General features: G+C 42.4%; 1 protein-coding gene across 1 annotated transcript in view; it reads right to left on the reverse strand.

Moving 5' to 3' along the window:
* Positions 1-87: 87 nt before the first annotated feature.
* Positions 88-18,799, reverse strand: part of LOC139458366 (multidrug resistance-associated protein 1-like) — a 49,979-nt gene continuing 31,267 nt past the window's right edge. Inside the window, exons 18-30 of the mRNA XM_071239775.1 lie at positions 18,275-18,461; positions 17,379-17,556; positions 16,462-16,582; positions 14,701-14,941; positions 12,459-12,769; positions 11,642-11,841; positions 11,334-11,457; positions 10,621-10,722; positions 5,945-6,091; positions 4,350-4,508; positions 3,174-3,340; positions 2,595-2,789; positions 88-1,726 (exon numbers count right to left, since the gene is read on the reverse strand). Coding sequence (XP_071095876.1) covers positions 1,612-1,726; positions 2,595-2,789; positions 3,174-3,340; positions 4,350-4,508; positions 5,945-6,091; positions 10,621-10,722; positions 11,334-11,457; positions 11,642-11,841; positions 12,459-12,769; positions 14,701-14,941; positions 16,462-16,582; positions 17,379-17,556; positions 18,275-18,461 — 2,247 coding nt within the window. The 3' untranslated portion in view covers positions 88-1,611. The remainder of the gene's footprint in view (positions 1,727-2,594; positions 2,790-3,173; positions 3,341-4,349; positions 4,509-5,944; positions 6,092-10,620; positions 10,723-11,333; positions 11,458-11,641; positions 11,842-12,458; positions 12,770-14,700; positions 14,942-16,461; positions 16,583-17,378; positions 17,557-18,274; positions 18,462-18,799) is intronic.

The following is an 18,799-nucleotide window of genomic DNA, read 5'->3' on the forward strand; positions in this document are numbered from 1 at the left end:
TGAAATGTTTTGTATGGCAGTTTAATAAATTCATTACGTGTTTGCATTTAATATCAGAACAAGAGTGATATTCATTATTCACTTTATTACAAAATATATACTGACATCTACATATCATTATGACAAATGTGAATTTCATGTGGACAATCAAGCATTATTGACTAACAGTTGATACGGATAACATGATCATGTTAACGTATTAAATACTTGTTCATCCCCCTACCCGTAACAGACATGTATATATGAATAGTACACAGTTGAGTGTAAACCATGCCTGGCGATACATTGTATTGAAGCCTTTAAATCAATGAGCTTGCAGCAGCGTTGATTTGAACAGAGTTTGATTTATATCAGATCGTGTCAGCTTGTTGCGGGGAGGAAATCCTGAAGTGATGCAAGTCCTAGACGGGTATTGTGCTGAGAAACCTTGAAACAAAATCACGATTATAAGTATCTGGCAACTTCCGGCGCTTCAGACGCCAGGACCACCCGTTTAATACACCTGGTATAATACAGGATGTGGAATCATAACAAATATGGACATATAACGACTTAAATAAAGAGAGACTATAATATAAGTAGAACAGATTTGTCTCACTGTTTTCAACAAATTATAAGTACAGGAATCATTGAGAGATGAACATACAAACATGATATCAAAATTCAATATGAGCTTTCGATATTTCTTTAACAATGAACAAATATGAACAACACAGAAATACAAACAACACGTTGCAGTTACAGTGCGATCAGCAAAACAAGGAGAATAGGTCCTCATTCTTTACTGAAAAATGGCGACTATGCTTGTCGTAAGGGGCGACTAACGATTTGGCGAGGTCAGGTTCGCTGACTTGTGTCCCAGTTGCGTCTATCGATGCTCATGATGTCAATCACTGGATTGTCTGGTCCAGGCTCGATTATTTACAGACCGCCCTCATATATTGTTGACTGCTGATTGCGGCGTTAAACAACAAACAAACAAACAAACAAACAAACATACAGCAAACCAAGATGGTTGCTACTAATATCAGGATCAGTTCTCCTATTCCGTAAATTCATAATATCAGAAAGAATCAAGATATTGGTAAACAAACAAATATATTATATGTAAATAACACGCCGATAGATTGGTTTAGATACGCAACGACTTAATATCTGATTTCGATCAAGACAGAATACTTATAATATGACGATGCTGCGGGACTATTAAAACAATGGCAAAGTGAAGTATATGATTAACCCTCTAGTGTTAATGTGGAAAGTGTATAAAATATATTGGATAAAGGCCTTTGCCGTACTGTGACGAGACAGAAGTCATTGAATCCTAAACGCAACCGAGATAATTTTCTTTAAAACAAAAGTGCTACTTAATGAAACAAACAATGGTATCTTGGCAACCCTCCTTTACCACTCCACTATATTGTTCATGTTGTTTCCATTCAACCCATATAACAAAGTTGCGTTATTTCTAATCACCAGTATATACTAATTCATGCACGCTGTCAATACAGACTCATTCACAACAATGTACAACGGTATCATTGAATATCAACGACATGGTATTTATAATATTGAAGAATGCCGGTGGTCTCTCCAAGGTGAAGGTCAACATCAGCTGACCAGATTGGCATCTTTCGCCAGGCCATAGAACACCCCAGCCTTGTCTTGTAACAGGACCGAGGGGGACTCAAACTCCACGATCTGTCCAGCAGCCAACACCATTATTCTGAAAATGTGGGAAAACAACAGGTTGGTAACTAAAGCTATTAGACAGTGATATACAGTAGGGTACAGTCATCTTCAGAAGTAAGTCCCATCTGAACGGTCCTTCGAATTGTGATCAGGCATGGCTGCGGTTGCGATCTAATGTATGGGGACTTAGAATGATACGTTTTACTGCAACAAAGCTGTTACGTTTGAACATGGTTCACCAGCTTCTAAATGTAACCACGAAATGTACGTTTCTCGAATTCGAGCCAAAATGTTAAGTTCAATTTCGGATTCATTATTTGATTATCACAGAATAGGATTAAATATAGAATGCTGGGTAATGTGACTACCGCGTACACTGTCAGTCATATCACTTTACAATCACGCATATATGCTTGAAATGTACAGTATACATGAATATATACTATATCTATATCCTATATAGTCTCAACGCGAGGAGTGTGTGAGTTAAGGTCCAATGGTAATGTCCCATGGTGACTGAGACATTCGTGACTAACTCTGTCATTTCAGCAATTTTCGCGCAGGGTACGGAAAGGGTCACGTGGTAAAGAATACTGATTAAGGGTACAAGGCATTCAAAACACTCGTGTACTATGCTTGTCGTTGGACGAAAATTTTATGGGGACTGTGACCTAAATGATGTGTCACTGTACCCGTCGTGGCCACCAGTTTGCCTTGGCCAGTCTCGATTATTAAGAAGCCGAAACACTAGTTGCAATAGTCCTGACTGCAGCGAAAGATCCTATATTCGCGTCACTCTGCAAGGCTAATTTGAAATTTCTCTCTGAATTGGTGGATAGTTGCTCATGCTATCAACCCCTGGTTTGTCTGGTCCAGACTCGATCATCTGCTGCCTCACTCACCTGTCGTAGTCCATGATGGTGTTGAGTCTGTGGGCGATGGTGAGGACTGTGCAGTCATGGAAGGCGGAGCGAATGGTCTTCTGGATGAGTTCGTCAGTTTCCATGTCGACGGCGGCCGTGGCTTCATCAAGAACCAGGATCTTCGTTTTCCTCAACAGGCTGCGGGCCAAACACACCAACTGGCGCTGTCCGACACTAGAAGGCCATGAATACAATGATCAAATTTACGGTGTATGTTTGTTTGTGTGTTTTACGCCACACAATATTAAGCCCTTGTCTGATACCCCGCTGCTAACGTCTCAGGTTCTGTCAGTATGTTCTGTATCAGCTCAGGGGGGAGGGATGCCCAGTCGTCTAAGGCGCCGCGATTCGCTGTGCAGAGTTGCGTCCCTTGGACACGCCAGAAACTTATGATTGTGGGTTCGAATCCCGGTTCGCCCCGATTATGTTTCTAGGTTTGTCAGCACCATACCAATGCTCGTGGGTTTCACCGAAGTGGTAAACGTCTGAAACCTGCATCACGATATAACTGGAATACTGTTAAAAGCGGCGTTAAATCCAACTCACTCACTCACTCACCTCAGGTTCTGTCCTCCCTCTTCACACTCGTGTTGAAGGCCTTTTGGGACTCCGGACACAAACTCCTTCAGATGGGCTCTCTCCAGGGCCACCCACAGCTCGCTGTCTGTGTGCTCCTGGAACGGGTCCAGGTTCAATCTCATACTGCCGGAAAATAGCACCGGATCCTGCAACAGAAGCATCACTGTCACCACCTTGGCAATTTATTCGACATTTTTTATGTCGTTTTTTGATTGAGACCTGACTCATCTCACAGCTTTATCGTAGCCCTACGACCATCTTAGAAAAACTGTGTACGACCTCAGTCATAAGTCATACAGAGACATGTTTGACAGACATGATGTCATTGTTGTGAGGCGTTAAATCGTCTGTTCTTACCCCTACCACCATGTCGACGGTCACAAATTTGCATGAAAATGAAGAAAATGTTTTTATTCGGACATGAAATTACATTACAAAACTGGTATTTGTGGTTAGGTCAATGATTATTATTCGGTAATAACCAACTTTCGTAGCCAGATTTTGTTTTAAATGGACAACGACTGAAAACAGCAACAGCATGCCAAAATGATGGTCACATGATATGCAAATTAGCCTGTGGCAGTGGTGTTATGCTAAGTAACCATTGCGCCGTAGTGTGTGAGTAGATCTTACGAAAAGTAGTTCCTACTACCAGTTGACGACCTTATTTGCATATATATCGGATCTTGATACAAAGTTTATCCGATTTGTTTATCACATCGGTAACACGAGTCTTCACATGTATATGATAACTATTGTTGTAACCCATAAAGAACCGAGTTCATAAAACTCGTATGTGCACTTGTGCAAATATCACTTCACGCGCATCAGCGTATTGTTTCCGTCATCCGGACGGCAGTGTAGACGTCATTCGAATCTTTTTGTGACGTAAGGTCGGAGTGATGTCACTCTGGGAACGACGTCATAGCTGAAGATTATAGATTCCAATCGACAATTGTGGTTTTCTGAGACATCGGTCGTGATCAGTGAACGTTTCTAAGGGGGAGCTCAAAAGGATTAAGAAATACTGTGTATTTAAGAAATTATTACATTCGCATGTATGCTGCTCTCGCTCGGAAAATTAAAGAATTCTGACAGTCGTTTCGTAAAATCAGTATGACACACATGCTTGTAAAACAATCTCTATATATGCACCTGAGGAAGAATTGTGAGTCGACTTCTGAGGTCATGGAGACCCATGTCGGCGATGTTGTGACCGTCTATCAGGATCTTGCCACCGGCGCACTCCACGATGCGAAACAACGCCAGCGTCAGTGACGACTTCCCCGCCCCGGTACGTCCGACAACGCCTATCTGTAAAACACAGTGCATACTGAGAAAAAGTTTACGAGGCCAAGTTTTGAGTGTGTGAGCTGGGTGTATAACTCCACTTCAAACAGTATTTCAATTATATCACGGCGTGTCAGACCACTGTAATACTTGTATGTCGTACACGTTTCCAGTTTGGTGAAACCAACAAGATCAGGCATGGTGACGAAAACTAACCCATGATCATAGGATTCTGGCATGCCGAGGGAGGTAACTCTGCACAGCAAATTCCTTAGACGACAGAGCAATTGTGCCGGCTAAGTAGCGAAAGCAATTTGGTCTCAAACCTTAGAATAATGTCAGCGTAAGACCTATTGGAGGCAAGACAGAATATGCGATGCGCAATCTCATTAAAATCAGATCTCAGTTCTGGCTACCGCTAAACAAAGATCTGAGGACATCCCATTACGGGTCACGTCAGACCGACCTTGCGCGAACTTTGACCGACCATTTGAATGACCAATCAGAAGGCAGCTTTCTCGTGCTTTACGGCACTGATTTCAAATTGGCGACTACGCTTCGAAACATATCTTGACAAATTCTCGATTACAAATTTGAAACCTAAACAAAAGAACATTCTGGAATGGCTAATAGATATGGCTAGATTGTATGGATTCAGTCGTTAAACCCGTAACTATCGTTCGGAGTTAAAGTTTTCGAGGTTGCATGATCAGAAATCACATTCCGACTGTCACTTTTATAATCTGGTAAGCGATGCTCTGATTGGTCGTATGAAAGGTTGTTCTGACGTGACCCCTAATGGGATGTCCTCAGATCTTTGTTTAGCGGTAGCGAGAGCTGAGGTCTGATTTGCGATGCCGTTTTATTCCTTGTTGGGGAAGGGGGGGTTGAAAACGTCAGATACCTGCATCACTTCGGGCTTTCCTCTCACATAAAACTGACACGCCGTGATATTACTGGAAAAGTGTTCAAACTTACTCACTCGTCACTTGTTGACTGAAATAGTGGTAATTATATATCAAAGGAACATTCTAACAGCGAAACACCGTTTCCGTTCACATTGAAAACGTTCCGGTGTATACTTCATTGGATTAACGATTTATCGGTATTGCTAAATGATCAGATATATGTGAAGTAACGCACCTTATAGTAATTGAGCAGATTATGGTGTTTCTGGACAAACGAGGTTTCTGGGTATATAAGGCAGGCTATAAAATGTACCCAAATCTATCGGCTAATAGATTTCATCACAAGGCTATTCATCACAGAAACCTTAAAAATATTTGATTGTATAAAACGTAAACAAATGCCTAGAAAATCGTAACGAAACAGTAACGAAACAACGTTCTCGGTTTAATTTGAAATACAAACAATTCTCAGAAACAATACTTCTCTTATGCACTCTAGTTATCTTTGAATGACTTCGATGAAGAGATAAGAAAGAGCTTCGTAATGGTCACCTTTTCGCCTGGCTTGATTCTACAGTTGATACCCTTCAGAACAAGGTCAAGTTCAGGTCGGTACCTGACCTGAAGGTCATCAAACTTGACCTCTCCTTCAGTAGGCCAATCAGCTGGCGGCTTCTTATCGGGGACGGTCCAGGCGGCCTTGGGAGACAGAGACACACGTTAATATTTGCATGTACTGATTTCTGCAAACTCCCATATAACCAGGATCTTCATGATTAGAACTAGGTCAGGTGATCAGGTGTAAATACGAAACTTGAACGGAATAGTCCAGAATGGTTGATTTTCGTTCAACAATTTGGTACCAATAGCAACATGTACGACCCGTGAAGATCAGGGGGTAGAAAAGGTCTTCAGAAACCCATGCTTGCCGTAAAAGGCGACGGCGACTATGCTTGCCGTAAAAGGCGACTAACGGGAACGGGGGGTCAGACTTGCTGACTTGGTTGATGCGTGTCATCGATCTCAATTGCGTGGATCGATGTTCATGATGTCAATCACTGGATTGTCTGGTCCAGACTCGATTATTTACAGACCGCCGTCATATAGCTGGGGTATTGTTGAGTGCGGCGTCAAACAACACATAAACAAAGAAACAAACAAACAAAGCAACATGTATAATATAGAAATACGTTATATGTTAAACATGTTTTCGAACAAATGTGTCTTCTTATAGAAGAAATGAAAATACGGGAGAATGTCTTAGAACATAACAAACCGATGTAGATATGACATATGTTTAAAGTTTGACCTTGAGTCAGCGACATTATCCGATCAGGATCACGTGATGTTATTTTTAGTTAACATAAAACATGGACTGACAGCAAGTTGCCGAATCCTAGCAAAACTGAGGGTCGACCTACTGACGAGATAAAGTACGGCATGTGTTGTAACCACTGCTGTCATGTTTGTTTACTTTTTTATATTGTTGTTTCATATTGCAGTTCCGTATTGCTGTTTCATATTGCAGTTCCGTATTGTTGTTTCATATTGCAGTTCCGTACTGCAGGTTTCATATTGCAGTTCCGTATTGCTGTTTCATATTGCAGTTCCGTACGGCTGTTTCATATTGCAGTTCCGTATTGTTGTTTCATATTGCAGTTCCGTATTGCTGTTTCATATTGCAGTTCCGTATTGCTGTTTCATATTGCAGTTCCGTATTGTTGTTTCATATTGCAGTTCCGTACAGCTGTTTCATATTGCAGTTCCGTATTGCTGTTTCATATTGCAGTTCCGTATTGCTGTTTCATATTGCAGTTCCGTACGGCTGTTTCATATTGCAGTTCCGTACTGCAGGTTTCATATTGCAGTTACGTACTGCAGGTTTCATATTGCAGTTCCGTATTGCTGTTTCATATTGCAGTTCCGTACGGCTGTTTCATATTGCAGTTCCGTATTGCTGTTTCATATTGCAGTTCCGTATTGCTGTTTCATATTGCAGTTCCGTATTGCTGTTTCATATTGCAGTTCCGTACGGCTGTTTCATATTGCAGTTCCGTATTGCTGTTTCATATTGCAGTTCCGTATTGCTGTTTCATATTGCAGTTCCGTACGGCTGTTTCATATTGCAGTTCCGTACTGCAGGTTTCATATTGCAGTTACGTACTGCAGGTTTCATATTGCAGTTCCGTACTGCAGGTTTCATATTGCAGTTCCGTACGGCTGTTTCATATTGCAGTTCCGTATTGCTGTTTCATATTGCAGTTACGTACTGCAGTTTCATATTGCAGTTCCGTATTGCTGTTTCATATTGCAGTTCCGTATTGCTGTTTCATATTGCAGTTCCGTATTGCTGTTTCATATTGCAGTTCCGTATTGCTGTTTCATATTGCACTTCCGTATTGCTGTTTCATATTGCAGTTCCGTACTGCAGGTTTCATATTGCAGTTCCGTATTGCTGTTTCATATTGCAGTTCCGTATTGCTGTTTCATATTGCAGTTCCGTGCGGCTGTTTCATATTGCACTTCCGTATTGCTGTTTCATATTGCAGTTCCGTACTGCAGGTTTCATATTGCAGTTCCGTACTGCAGGTTTCATATTGCAGTTCCGTATTGCTGTTTCATATTGCAGTTCCGTACGGCTGTTTCATATTGCAGTTCCGTACGGCTGTTTCATATTGCAGTTCCGTATTGCTGTTTCATATTGCAGTTCCGTGCGGCTGTTTCATATTGCACTTCCGTATTGCTGTTTCATATTGCAGTTCCGTATTGCTGTTTCATATGGCAGTTCCGTATTGCTGTTTCATATTGCAGTTCCGTACTGCAGGTTTCATATTGCAGTTCCGTACGGCTGTTTCATATTGCAGTTCCGTACGGCTGTTTCATATGGCAGTTCCGTATTGCTGTTTCATATTGCAGTTCCGTATTGCTGTTTCATATTGCAGTTACGTACTGCAGTTTCATATTGCAGTTCCGTATTGCTGTTTCATATTGCAGTTCCGTATTGCTGTTTCATATTGCAGTTCCGTACTGCTGTTTCATATTGCAGTTCCGTATTGCTGTTTCATATTGCACTTCCGTATTGCTGTTTCATATTGCAGTTCCGTACTGCAGGTTTCATATTGCAGTTCCGTATTGCTGTTTCATATTGCAGTTCCGTATTGCTGTTTCATATTGCAGTTCCGTGCGGCTGTTTCATATTGCACTTCCGTATTGCTGTTTCATATTGCAGTTCCGTACTGCAGGTTTCATATTGCAGTTCCGTATTGCTGTTTCATATTGCAGTTCCGTACGGCTGTTTCATATTGCAGTTCCGTACGGCTGTTTCATATTGCAGTTCCGTACGGCTGTTTCATATTGCAGTTCCGTACGGCTGTTTCATATGGCAGTTCCGTATTGCTGTTTCATATTGCAGTTCCGTACTGCAGGTTTCATATTGCAGTTCCGTACGGCTGTTTCATATTGCAGTTCCGTACGGCTGTTTCATATGGCAGTTCCGTACTGCAGGTTTAATACAGGAGTTCCGTATTGCTGTTTCATATTGCAGTTCCGTACGGCTGTTTCATATGGCAGTTCCGTATTGCTGTTTCATATTGCAGTTCCGTATTGCTGTTTCATATTGCAGTACCGTACTGCAGGTTTAATACAGGAGTTCCGTATTGCTGTTTCATATTGCAGTTCCGTACTGCTGTTTCATATTGCAGTTCCGTACTGCTGTTTCATATTGCTGTGTTGATGGCATGTGACTTAATAACATAACTCTTCGTTAGGAAAATATGTCTGAAACGTATCATTGCAACTCACGTTTCTGTCGCGCATGCGCGTGTTCTAGTGACGTACTTGCGGTCAATCTATCACCCTATACAGCCGATGATCCTAGCTGCCATATCCTAGCTACGCCCCGATCCGCTTATACTATCTAACATATTTTGTTTGTTGTCACACTCAGATATATTCCGGCGGTCTCTATATAATCGAGTGTAGACCAGACAACCCAGTGATTAACATCATGAACATCGTTCCACGCAGTTAGGATACGATTACATGCATCAATCGAGTCCCCGAGCCTGACCAACTGATTCCGTTTGTCGCCTCTTCTGACAAGCATGAGTTGCTGAAGACCCGGATCTTCATCTACTGTTCGCCGATTGACAGCTACGATTCACGCTTTCATAACTTTCTACAAAACTCCGATGCTGAATGTGGCACCAGCGCAGCCGTGTATTAACGAGCAGGTTCCCGTTGCACAAAGCGATCTTAGCGCTACGACTATGGTAAGCCTATGTTAAGGTATGGGTTGATCTCAGCCCTGAGATCGATCGCTTGTGGAACGGAGCCTATTAGCGGTCTGACACACATCATGCAATCAGGACACGCCATCCGGCTAGAAACATCGTATGTCCATTAGCTTACAGCAACATCCAGTATTAGACTTGATATATAGGCTGATGGACACGCTATACGCTATCCGGCTAGAAACATCATATGTCCACTAGCTCACAGCAACATCTAGGATTATACTTGATATATAGGCTGATGGACACGCTATCCGGCTAGAAACATCGTATGCCCTCTAGCTTACGGCAACATCTAGGATTATACTTGATATATAGGCTAATGGACACGCTATCCGGCTAGAAACATCGTATGTCCACTAGCTTACAGCAACATCTAGTATTAGACTTGATATATAGGCTAATGGACACGCCATCCGGCTAGAAACATCACAATGTCCATTAGCTTACAGCAACATCTTGTATTAGACTTTATATAAAGGCTAATGGACACGCCATCCGGCCAGAAACATCGTATGTCCATTAGCTTACAGCGACATCTAGTATTAGACTTGATATATAGGCTAATGGACACGTTTGCCTCGGGAAGATGGAGGCATCACAGACCGCTTTACTTCCATTGTCAGTCAGTGCACCGAATGGCAATTGGGGTATGTGGACCATGATATATGTAACTACTGGTACATGTCCCTCGACTATGAATCTGACAGTAGCCATTTTGTCTGTACTCTGTGATCGAAATATCCATAATGAGTGTGTAAGTATGATTTTACGCCGCTTTTAGCAATATTCCAGCAATATCACGACGGGGGACACCAGAAATGGGCTTTACACATTGTACCCATGTGGGGATTTGAACCCGGGCCTTTGGCGCGACGAGGGTGCGCATTAACCATTTGGCTACCCCACTGCCTGTGTTAGGAACGAATTACCCACCTCGCGAGGAATCTCACTATATTCCACCATTCTCTCGACGGACACTACGTTGGTTTCTAAGTCTGTGGTGATCTGTACCATGGCGATCAGCGTGCCGGTCATCTGGATGGCAAACATATTCACATGAATACACACGGGCGAACAGTGAGGTGGTATAATTTAACTAAGTGATTAAATGTTTTAACGGAAACACCGTTAGCGAGTGAGTAAGTTTTAAACCGCTTCAATCTCATTAAAATCAGATCTTAGTTCTTGCTACCGCTAAACAAAGATCTGAGGACATCCCATTACGGGTCACGTCAGACCGACCGTGCGCGAACTTGCGAACGTGACCGACCAATGGAATGACTAATCAGAAGGCAACTCTCTCGTGTTTTACGGCACTACGGCGACTACACTTCGAAACATATTTTGAAAAATTCTCGATTACAAATTTGAAACCTGAACAAAAGAACATTCTGGGATGGCTAATAGATAGTCTAGATTGTATGGATTCAGTCGTTAAACCCGTAACTATCGTTCGGAGTTATAGTTTTCGAGGTTGCAAGATTAAACATCAAATTCCGACTGTCACTTTCACAATCTGGTAAGCGATGCTCTGGTTGGTCGTCCTCAGATCTTTGTTGAGCGGTAGCGAGAACTGAGGTCTGATTTTAATGAGATTGAAACCGCTTTTAGTACTATTCCAACAATATCAATATAATTACACTGACCTGCAGGGCATACGACACGGACAACCCTACGATGCCGCTTGAAAGGCCTGGCGTGACGACGGCGAATATGGCCGCACTGAGAATGATGATGTTTCCTAGAAACTCCAGTCGCATCTTCATCCATCTGTAACAAACCACTGAAATTTATCTTGGGATCCATGACAGATTGGTTTTGATTGTTAGTTGTTCTACACAGCTGCCAGTAATATTCAATTTATATGACGGACTATTATGTTCCCTTACCCCTGATGCAATAAATTACAAGAATACGACTGGGAGCTGTCTTTATACACCAATACGTCTCGTACCTCATCGCCGCCAGCGCAGCATAGTGGAAGATGTTGTTTTTGTCGACACGCTTCAGAGACTCGTCACAGAAACGTTCGACGGCGTCGTAAGCTCGGATAGAACTGGCGCCTGTGATAGTCTCGGTGAAGTGGGAGTAGATGGGGGAGCGGGTGGTGGAGTGGTAGCGCCGGAACTGACGGGACGTGGGGATGTACATCCTCTGTAACAAGAGTGAGTGAGTGGGTGAAGAAGGGAGTTTGCGACTGAGGGAACAGGGGATCCTGTCACGCATAGGGCACGTAACTCTGCTGCATAGCGAATTGCAGCGCCTTAGTTTAAGAGCAATACATTCGTCACCACTCGCATCTTTCCGTAACGAGTTGGTCACGAATGGAAGCAATATTTAGTAATCTTTCGACTTTTCCCGGATTGACACGAATGGCAGTCGTGTGATTCAGTGGATTTCAAATGGATTTACGACGTAATTCGACGCCTCAACGCAGGTTGCGTCCATATTGATGGGGTGGTGAGGTAAAGTGTCGGTTTAACACTTATATAGCGACGTGCATGTACGAGTGTGTGTGTGTGTGCCTTCATAGTACTAGCACTAGAGATACCTTGCCAAAGTTTAACATGAATGACACATTTAAACTCCTGACGCCGAGCCGACGAGTCCTTATTTAGCCCCTTAATGCCGAGCGCCAGGCTGGGTAACAACAAGTACCATCTTTAACGTCTTTTGGTATGAGAGGCCAGGGATTGTATCATCGGCCTTCCGCTCTCCGAGCAGACACTCTACCACGAGGCCACGAGGTGTGAAGATTGCAGTGAGGTTACCTGCACGAAGAAATACACCAGCAATGTCGGGATAGCTGCCGCCAGGAACAAGGGTGTGCTGTAGGCGATCACGATGAGGACGCTGAGGACGTTAAACAAAGTTGCCAACCACTGTCGAGTTATTCGGGGCAGATGGTTGTCCACGATGTCCACATCTCGAGTAAAGCGGTTCAGTATTCGTCCAGTGGGCGTTGTGTCGAAGAAGGTCATTGACTGCCTCAGGATGTTGTCGAGGAGGTCCCTGTGCATGATGCTGGCAGCTCGCACCATCTTCCGGTACGTCACCATGACGTATAACATGACGAGAACAGCTGCAACAACGGGAAATGAACTACAAATATAATAATCATTATTTCATGACATATACAGTAAAGTACGGTTATAACGAACTCAAGGGGATTACTAATTTTAGTTCGTTATAACTGTAGTTCGTTATAAGCATATATACAGCATAACTACAGCAAATAGTCGGGACCAAAAAAGTCAGTTCGTTATATCCGTCAGTTCGTTATAAGCGTGGACGTTATAACCGTAGTTTATTGTATCGTAATTGTCATGGATTGTCCTGACCAACACATTGTTTTTCTCATCACATATTCGACCGCCTCCGTGGTCTAGTGGTAGAGCGTCCGCCTGAGGAGCGCAAGGCCATGGGTTCGATCCCCGCCGCGTCATACACGTGTAAAAACATGGTACTTATTGTTACCCTACCTGGCGCTCGGCATTAAGGGGGCTAAAACAAGGACTGGTCGGCCCAGAGTTAGAATACTGTGTCTGAGTGGGGCATTCAACTGGGTTCAACTGCGGCATGGTATCTTAACTGGGCTAGCACTATAAAATCGGCATTAGTCAGCCACACACACACACACACACACGTGCACGCACGTCGCCATATCAATGCATTTCACATCATGATAGATACGTCACTATTTTCACGACATATACATGTAGGTCCTATAAGTCCTCATGACTCACAACTTAAAACACACTGTAAAAATGTCTTAAGAATGTAAAGACAGAGATGTGGTTCAATCCTAAACGGTATAGACATTATATGTGTTCCATCTAATCAAGCTAAAAACATGAAATGAGCTACCGCCTCATAACCTAAACACCTTCTAAACACAACATTCCCATACACCAAACACATTTAGAATTCAAATACCTTTAAACATGTTTTAAAAAGTGCATATCATTAGATTGTAGGTCACGTATGGATGAGATGTATAATATATGTTGAAATTAGATATACAAATCTGATTCACAGGCATATGCATAAAACATATACCACTAGGACTTACCACGAAATTGGTACAATATTAACATTAAAATGTACAAAAAACAAAGCTAATGCTAACGAGGAAACTTGACACTTTAAACCACAACAGCCTCCGTTGCAGAGGTGGTAGTGTGACGGACTATAAATCCCACCGAGAATAAATCATTGTGTTTATCAACGAGTTGTTGCTATGTGCCTTATATATTTCTGTCATACAGGAAGCTGATAATTAACCGTCCTCAGACAGTGACGATGCTCACGATGTCAATCGACGAATTGTCTGGACCAGACTCGAATATTTACAGACCGCCGTCATATAGCTGGAATATTGTTGAGTGCGGCGTTAAACAACAAACAAACAAACAAACAAACAAACAATGATGATAAGCCACCTAGTGAAAGAAATACTGACATGAGTGGACAGTGAAATTCACTTTTGAAGTTAACTTTACACACTATTTCTGTCTGTAATGACACGTGTCCTGTCACTCATCACATGTCACGACACATGTGTCGTATTGTTATGACACATACATCATTCTTTCCATCATGCGGATATTATAATATTAATTGTCTGATATCTACACCGCATTAATCCAAATATATGTAACTTAACCACGAAAAATACGTTAAAAGATGGTACTTGTTACCCTGCTTGGCGCTCGATATTATGGGAATAAAACACGGACTGGCCGGCTCGGAGGCAGTACAAAGTGTCAGAGTGAGATATCCATGTTAAACTGCTGCATGGTATCTCAGTGGGCTAGCACTTAAAACGACAAGCGCATGTCCAGACGAGTACAAGCAGCCACACACACACACACGTGCATGCACGTCGCTATATAATTAATGCTCAAGTGGCACTCATGTGCGAGAAATTCTAATTCAAAATCCATGGCGAAGTCACTTCCTAAACAAATATTTCCGTTTTATTTATAGTCCGCAATCTACATCGTTACTTACCTTGAGCCAATGATAGGAAGCAATATATCCCAAGGTAATAGTAGGAAAGCGCTGATAGGTCGACCTCCGTGGCGTTGGCGGGCAAGGAGATGTTATTCAGACTGGGGTCGTCGGTCCAGATGCTGAGCCACACGTTGGTGGAAATGCCGCTGATTTGGAAGATGAAGAAGAGGAAGAAGATGAGGACAGCCGCAGACGCACCCAGAGCCCGGAAGTAGGATTTGAGGACGGAGAACTTCACCTGCAAAAGGGAAATTATGTTTGTATTCAAACTCTTTTATCACGCATCTCTTAGTGAATATCTGAGGTACCTGAATAGAGAGTCGTGTCAGGTGAACTTTCTTATCAACCAGTCAGTGTCGAGGCGTTAAAATACTCGGTACGAGCGATCGAAGATTTAATCTAGCACATTTCATTTCTGTATCTCGAAAAAGAATATAATCGGTTCCGAATGCAAATAAAAATCCGTTAATAATGTATGCAGCCCGCGTTTCTGATCGCCCTACTAACAATAATATTTGTGTTTTTATGATATTGATCTCTGTTCGCTCCAAATCCTGGTTAGTCTGATTGTAGGTGACGCGAACACATATTGACGATGTCGATGTCTTATATTTCGACTTTGATTTATAATTCTTGGTCCAAGGTAGATGAGGAATTTATTTATAAAAGCTACATTTCCTTCTTCGTATGATCAGGTACAAAATGTAGAAAGGGTCCTTCGGGGCTGTATACTTTTCTTGACGATTGGAAACGTTTTTATCAGACATGAGATAATTATCCGTGACGAAAAAGGCAGAATTTCGCTGTGAGAGAGTTGGGTTTTACGGTACTGAGTGTATGTTTGAACAGTATTTCAGTTGTATCAGTTCCTGTTCGCTTGACGTGGGAGGAAGGCCCGAAGTGATACAGTTGTAGACGCTTTCTGCGTAAACCCACGAGCAGGGGTTAGTGCATCTTCCCGAGGCAAGAGCGTTAATTAACTTTAAAGTCCAGTTTCCAATTCCTGGGCTCGATCGTAGCGCTACCAATGGCTATTACGAGTTATGTCCCTTCTCAGCCTCTCCTATTGACCAATCAGATTCCACCTCTCGTATCACTTGCATTTGCTTCAAACAAAACGGTGGCGTCCAGTCAAGACGATCTGATCGATAATCAAGATCTATATTGTAATAAAACGAGTCTTACATCGCGAAGTGCATCAAATCACGTGAACATCGTGATTAAAAACATGAAAAGATTTAGAAAATATCTATTGACAACGAGCGGTGCACATGCTTTGCAAATCCTGCAATCGACCGAAATCTGCATGACACAATCATTACGAACCGGATTTCGATTTCGGTGCGCGATTTTGATTGGACTTTTTAGTCCAGCCAAAATGTAACTCAATAATACCAGCCTAGTTCGGCAAGATGGAAACTGGACTTTTATAGTCAGTTAACTCACTTGCCTCGGGAAGATGAGGTTAGTGCTGACAAACCAGTGCTCATAATCGTGGCCAATCTGGGAATCAAATTCATCGCCAGAAGAACCAGATTCGATTAAGAGAAGCAACTCCGAATTCCGGCGCCTAGACTGCCCAAATCGAAGTTAGAATTAAGCGATTGAATGAATGGTTTGTAAAATATAAGAATTGTATGAACACATGATAATTTAAACCTGTATGTCTGCATCACGATTATATGTTTGCCTCAGGGCTACCGTTTCCAGACGATCTTATAGTAAAAATGTGGACTAATGTTTATCACTGACACTGACCCTCCCGATCTCGTACTTCTCATCATCTGTGAGTCTGTGTTCTTCTTCCTCCTCCTCTTTGTCATCAGCAACAGACCCGGCCCTCTCCTCATTCGGGCAATCATTTTCGTCTGTGAGGACACTGAATAAAAAGTTTAATGATGACGAAAACTGTAACACAACAGGTGCGGTGCGGTGCGGTGCGGTGCGGTGCGGTTCTCTGTCCACTGCACAATAAGCAGTGATTGAAACGCGATACCAACTATTAGAAACTTCTGATTGTATTCTTCTTGTTATTTTCTGTGTCATGAAATCCAAATGGTATGCAGTTTGTAAGTATGTACCACACTGGTAGACCAACATTTTTGTTTTTGAAATTATTCTAATATATTTTTTTTCAATTGTCTTTTAATATAAACTGCCGGTCAAAACAATGTATCCACTTGAAAATTAGACTTGAACCAAATTTACAAACGTTATCAAAACGTTACTAGGCTGAAACAGTCGTCGAAACACCGCAAACGTAAGGTAAAAAACACAAGTATGACACCGGTATGAAACACATCATCATCGACTTATCATTCTTGTTTGGTGTATACTAACTTTTACAGACAGTTTATGATAGGAACTTCATCAGATTTCAAGAATCCCTGGTTTGACAAAGAATCGTAGTCTCAGCTTAATTTTTCCCTTTGTTTCAGGGTCTGTAGGATCTCCACCTTGGTGCCATAACGAGCCTGGGTGTGGTGCTTACTGACCAAGGGTCATATGAGGCAGAATCCAGTATTCTTTACCCACGATATACGGATCCTTGTTGGACCCAACAGACCAACTGACACACTGCGTGTTGCCGAGTGGGTGTGACTCAAAGACATCCAAACATGTTTGCACTGTGAGAACATTGTCCTGGTTTTCGGGGAAGACACTGCTTGGCTTACCTTGTAGACCTTTGTAGACTGATATCTCTGTCTAGTGGGGCAGCAGGAAGTGACGTAATGGAATGAGAGTTGAGACTAGAAGCCAGCGGGCTGAAGTGAGGTGACAGGGTCAAAGGTGATTTTCCTATGGAGGTCACGGAGTCGACTCTCTCCAGTATCTTAGCCCGGATCTCTTGTACTAGAAGGTACAAGAAGACACTTCAATATACGTGACCTAGGCGTTAACCCAAACTCACTCATTCCATATAAACGTACCGTTATTAAATGATTGAATTGTTACTAACAATGCAACTTAGTCTTCACGAATTCACGCATAAAGTAGGAACATTCAAACGTAATCCTTCATCACTGTATCAGCCACCCCCATGCTTATTCCAGTCCCCGGGGCCCGGTTGGCCCGGTCCTACAAGAAACCTACGGTCGTGGGTCCGAATCACAGATTCAGCATGAATATGTTTCGACGTCAACGCCATACCACTGTTCGTCTGTTTCACCAAAGTGGGGAACGTCAATAATTGAAGTACTGTTCAAAGCGTTTTTAAACCAAAATAACTCACCCACTCTCAATCAATAGGTACCAAGCTCATCGTTATCTTTTTTATATGAGATATTATATTTATTAGGATATGTTTTCGTTCACTGCTTCGAAACATGCCATTATGCCATTAAAGTCTTCTTCCCGAGGAAAGAGCGCCCACTAGCCTATCAATGAAACTGGCCTTCGATACAGGCTAGTGGACACGCGTGCTTCAGGTAGATGGTGAAGCTAAGATCCGAACATATCTTTATCATAACAAATTCTTTTCAGGGCATCAGGAATGTGCAGGTAAAAAACCTTTTTCACCAGCTTAATTTTGAAGACTAAAACATTCCTTCCACCATCCGTCTATACATACATTCGTCGTCCTCGCCGAAATCCTCGGATCCCTCCAACAAATATGCTTTCAGGAACTGTGCGAAGGCACCGTCGTGGTTTAGAAGTTCCTCGTATGAGCCAACCTCGCTTATCTCCCCTTGATCCATGACAACGATGACGTCAACCATAGGTAACCAATGAACTCCGTGGGTTACTAGTACCCTAGTCTGCAGTGGAGGATGTCACAGGCTTAGACATTTTACCCCTCCATACATTGAAAATTATATGTAATTTCACGCAGTAGACGTGAATTTGTCAGTGTGTTTTATCTGCCAATGGCGGGTATGATGCTTACTTGTCAAGAAAGACAGTTTGGTATTGTCTACACGCAAACTGGGTTAAAAACGAAGGTCAGGTCAAACAGCTGTGCATCTCCAAATACAGAAGGACAATAACTATAACTATAAATATAAATATACATATATATACCTAACTTTTAGTTTGCGTTCGAATGAAACAGTGTGTGATTGTCTTACATGTACAAAAATAACCCACGAACAATCTA

Source organism: Haliotis cracherodii, unplaced genomic scaffold (genome assembly GCF_022045235.1).
Source record: "Haliotis cracherodii isolate W230 unplaced genomic scaffold, xgHalCrac1.p SCAF_12, whole genome shotgun sequence".
NCBI lineage: Eukaryota > Metazoa > Mollusca > Gastropoda > Lepetellida > Haliotidae > Haliotis > Haliotis cracherodii.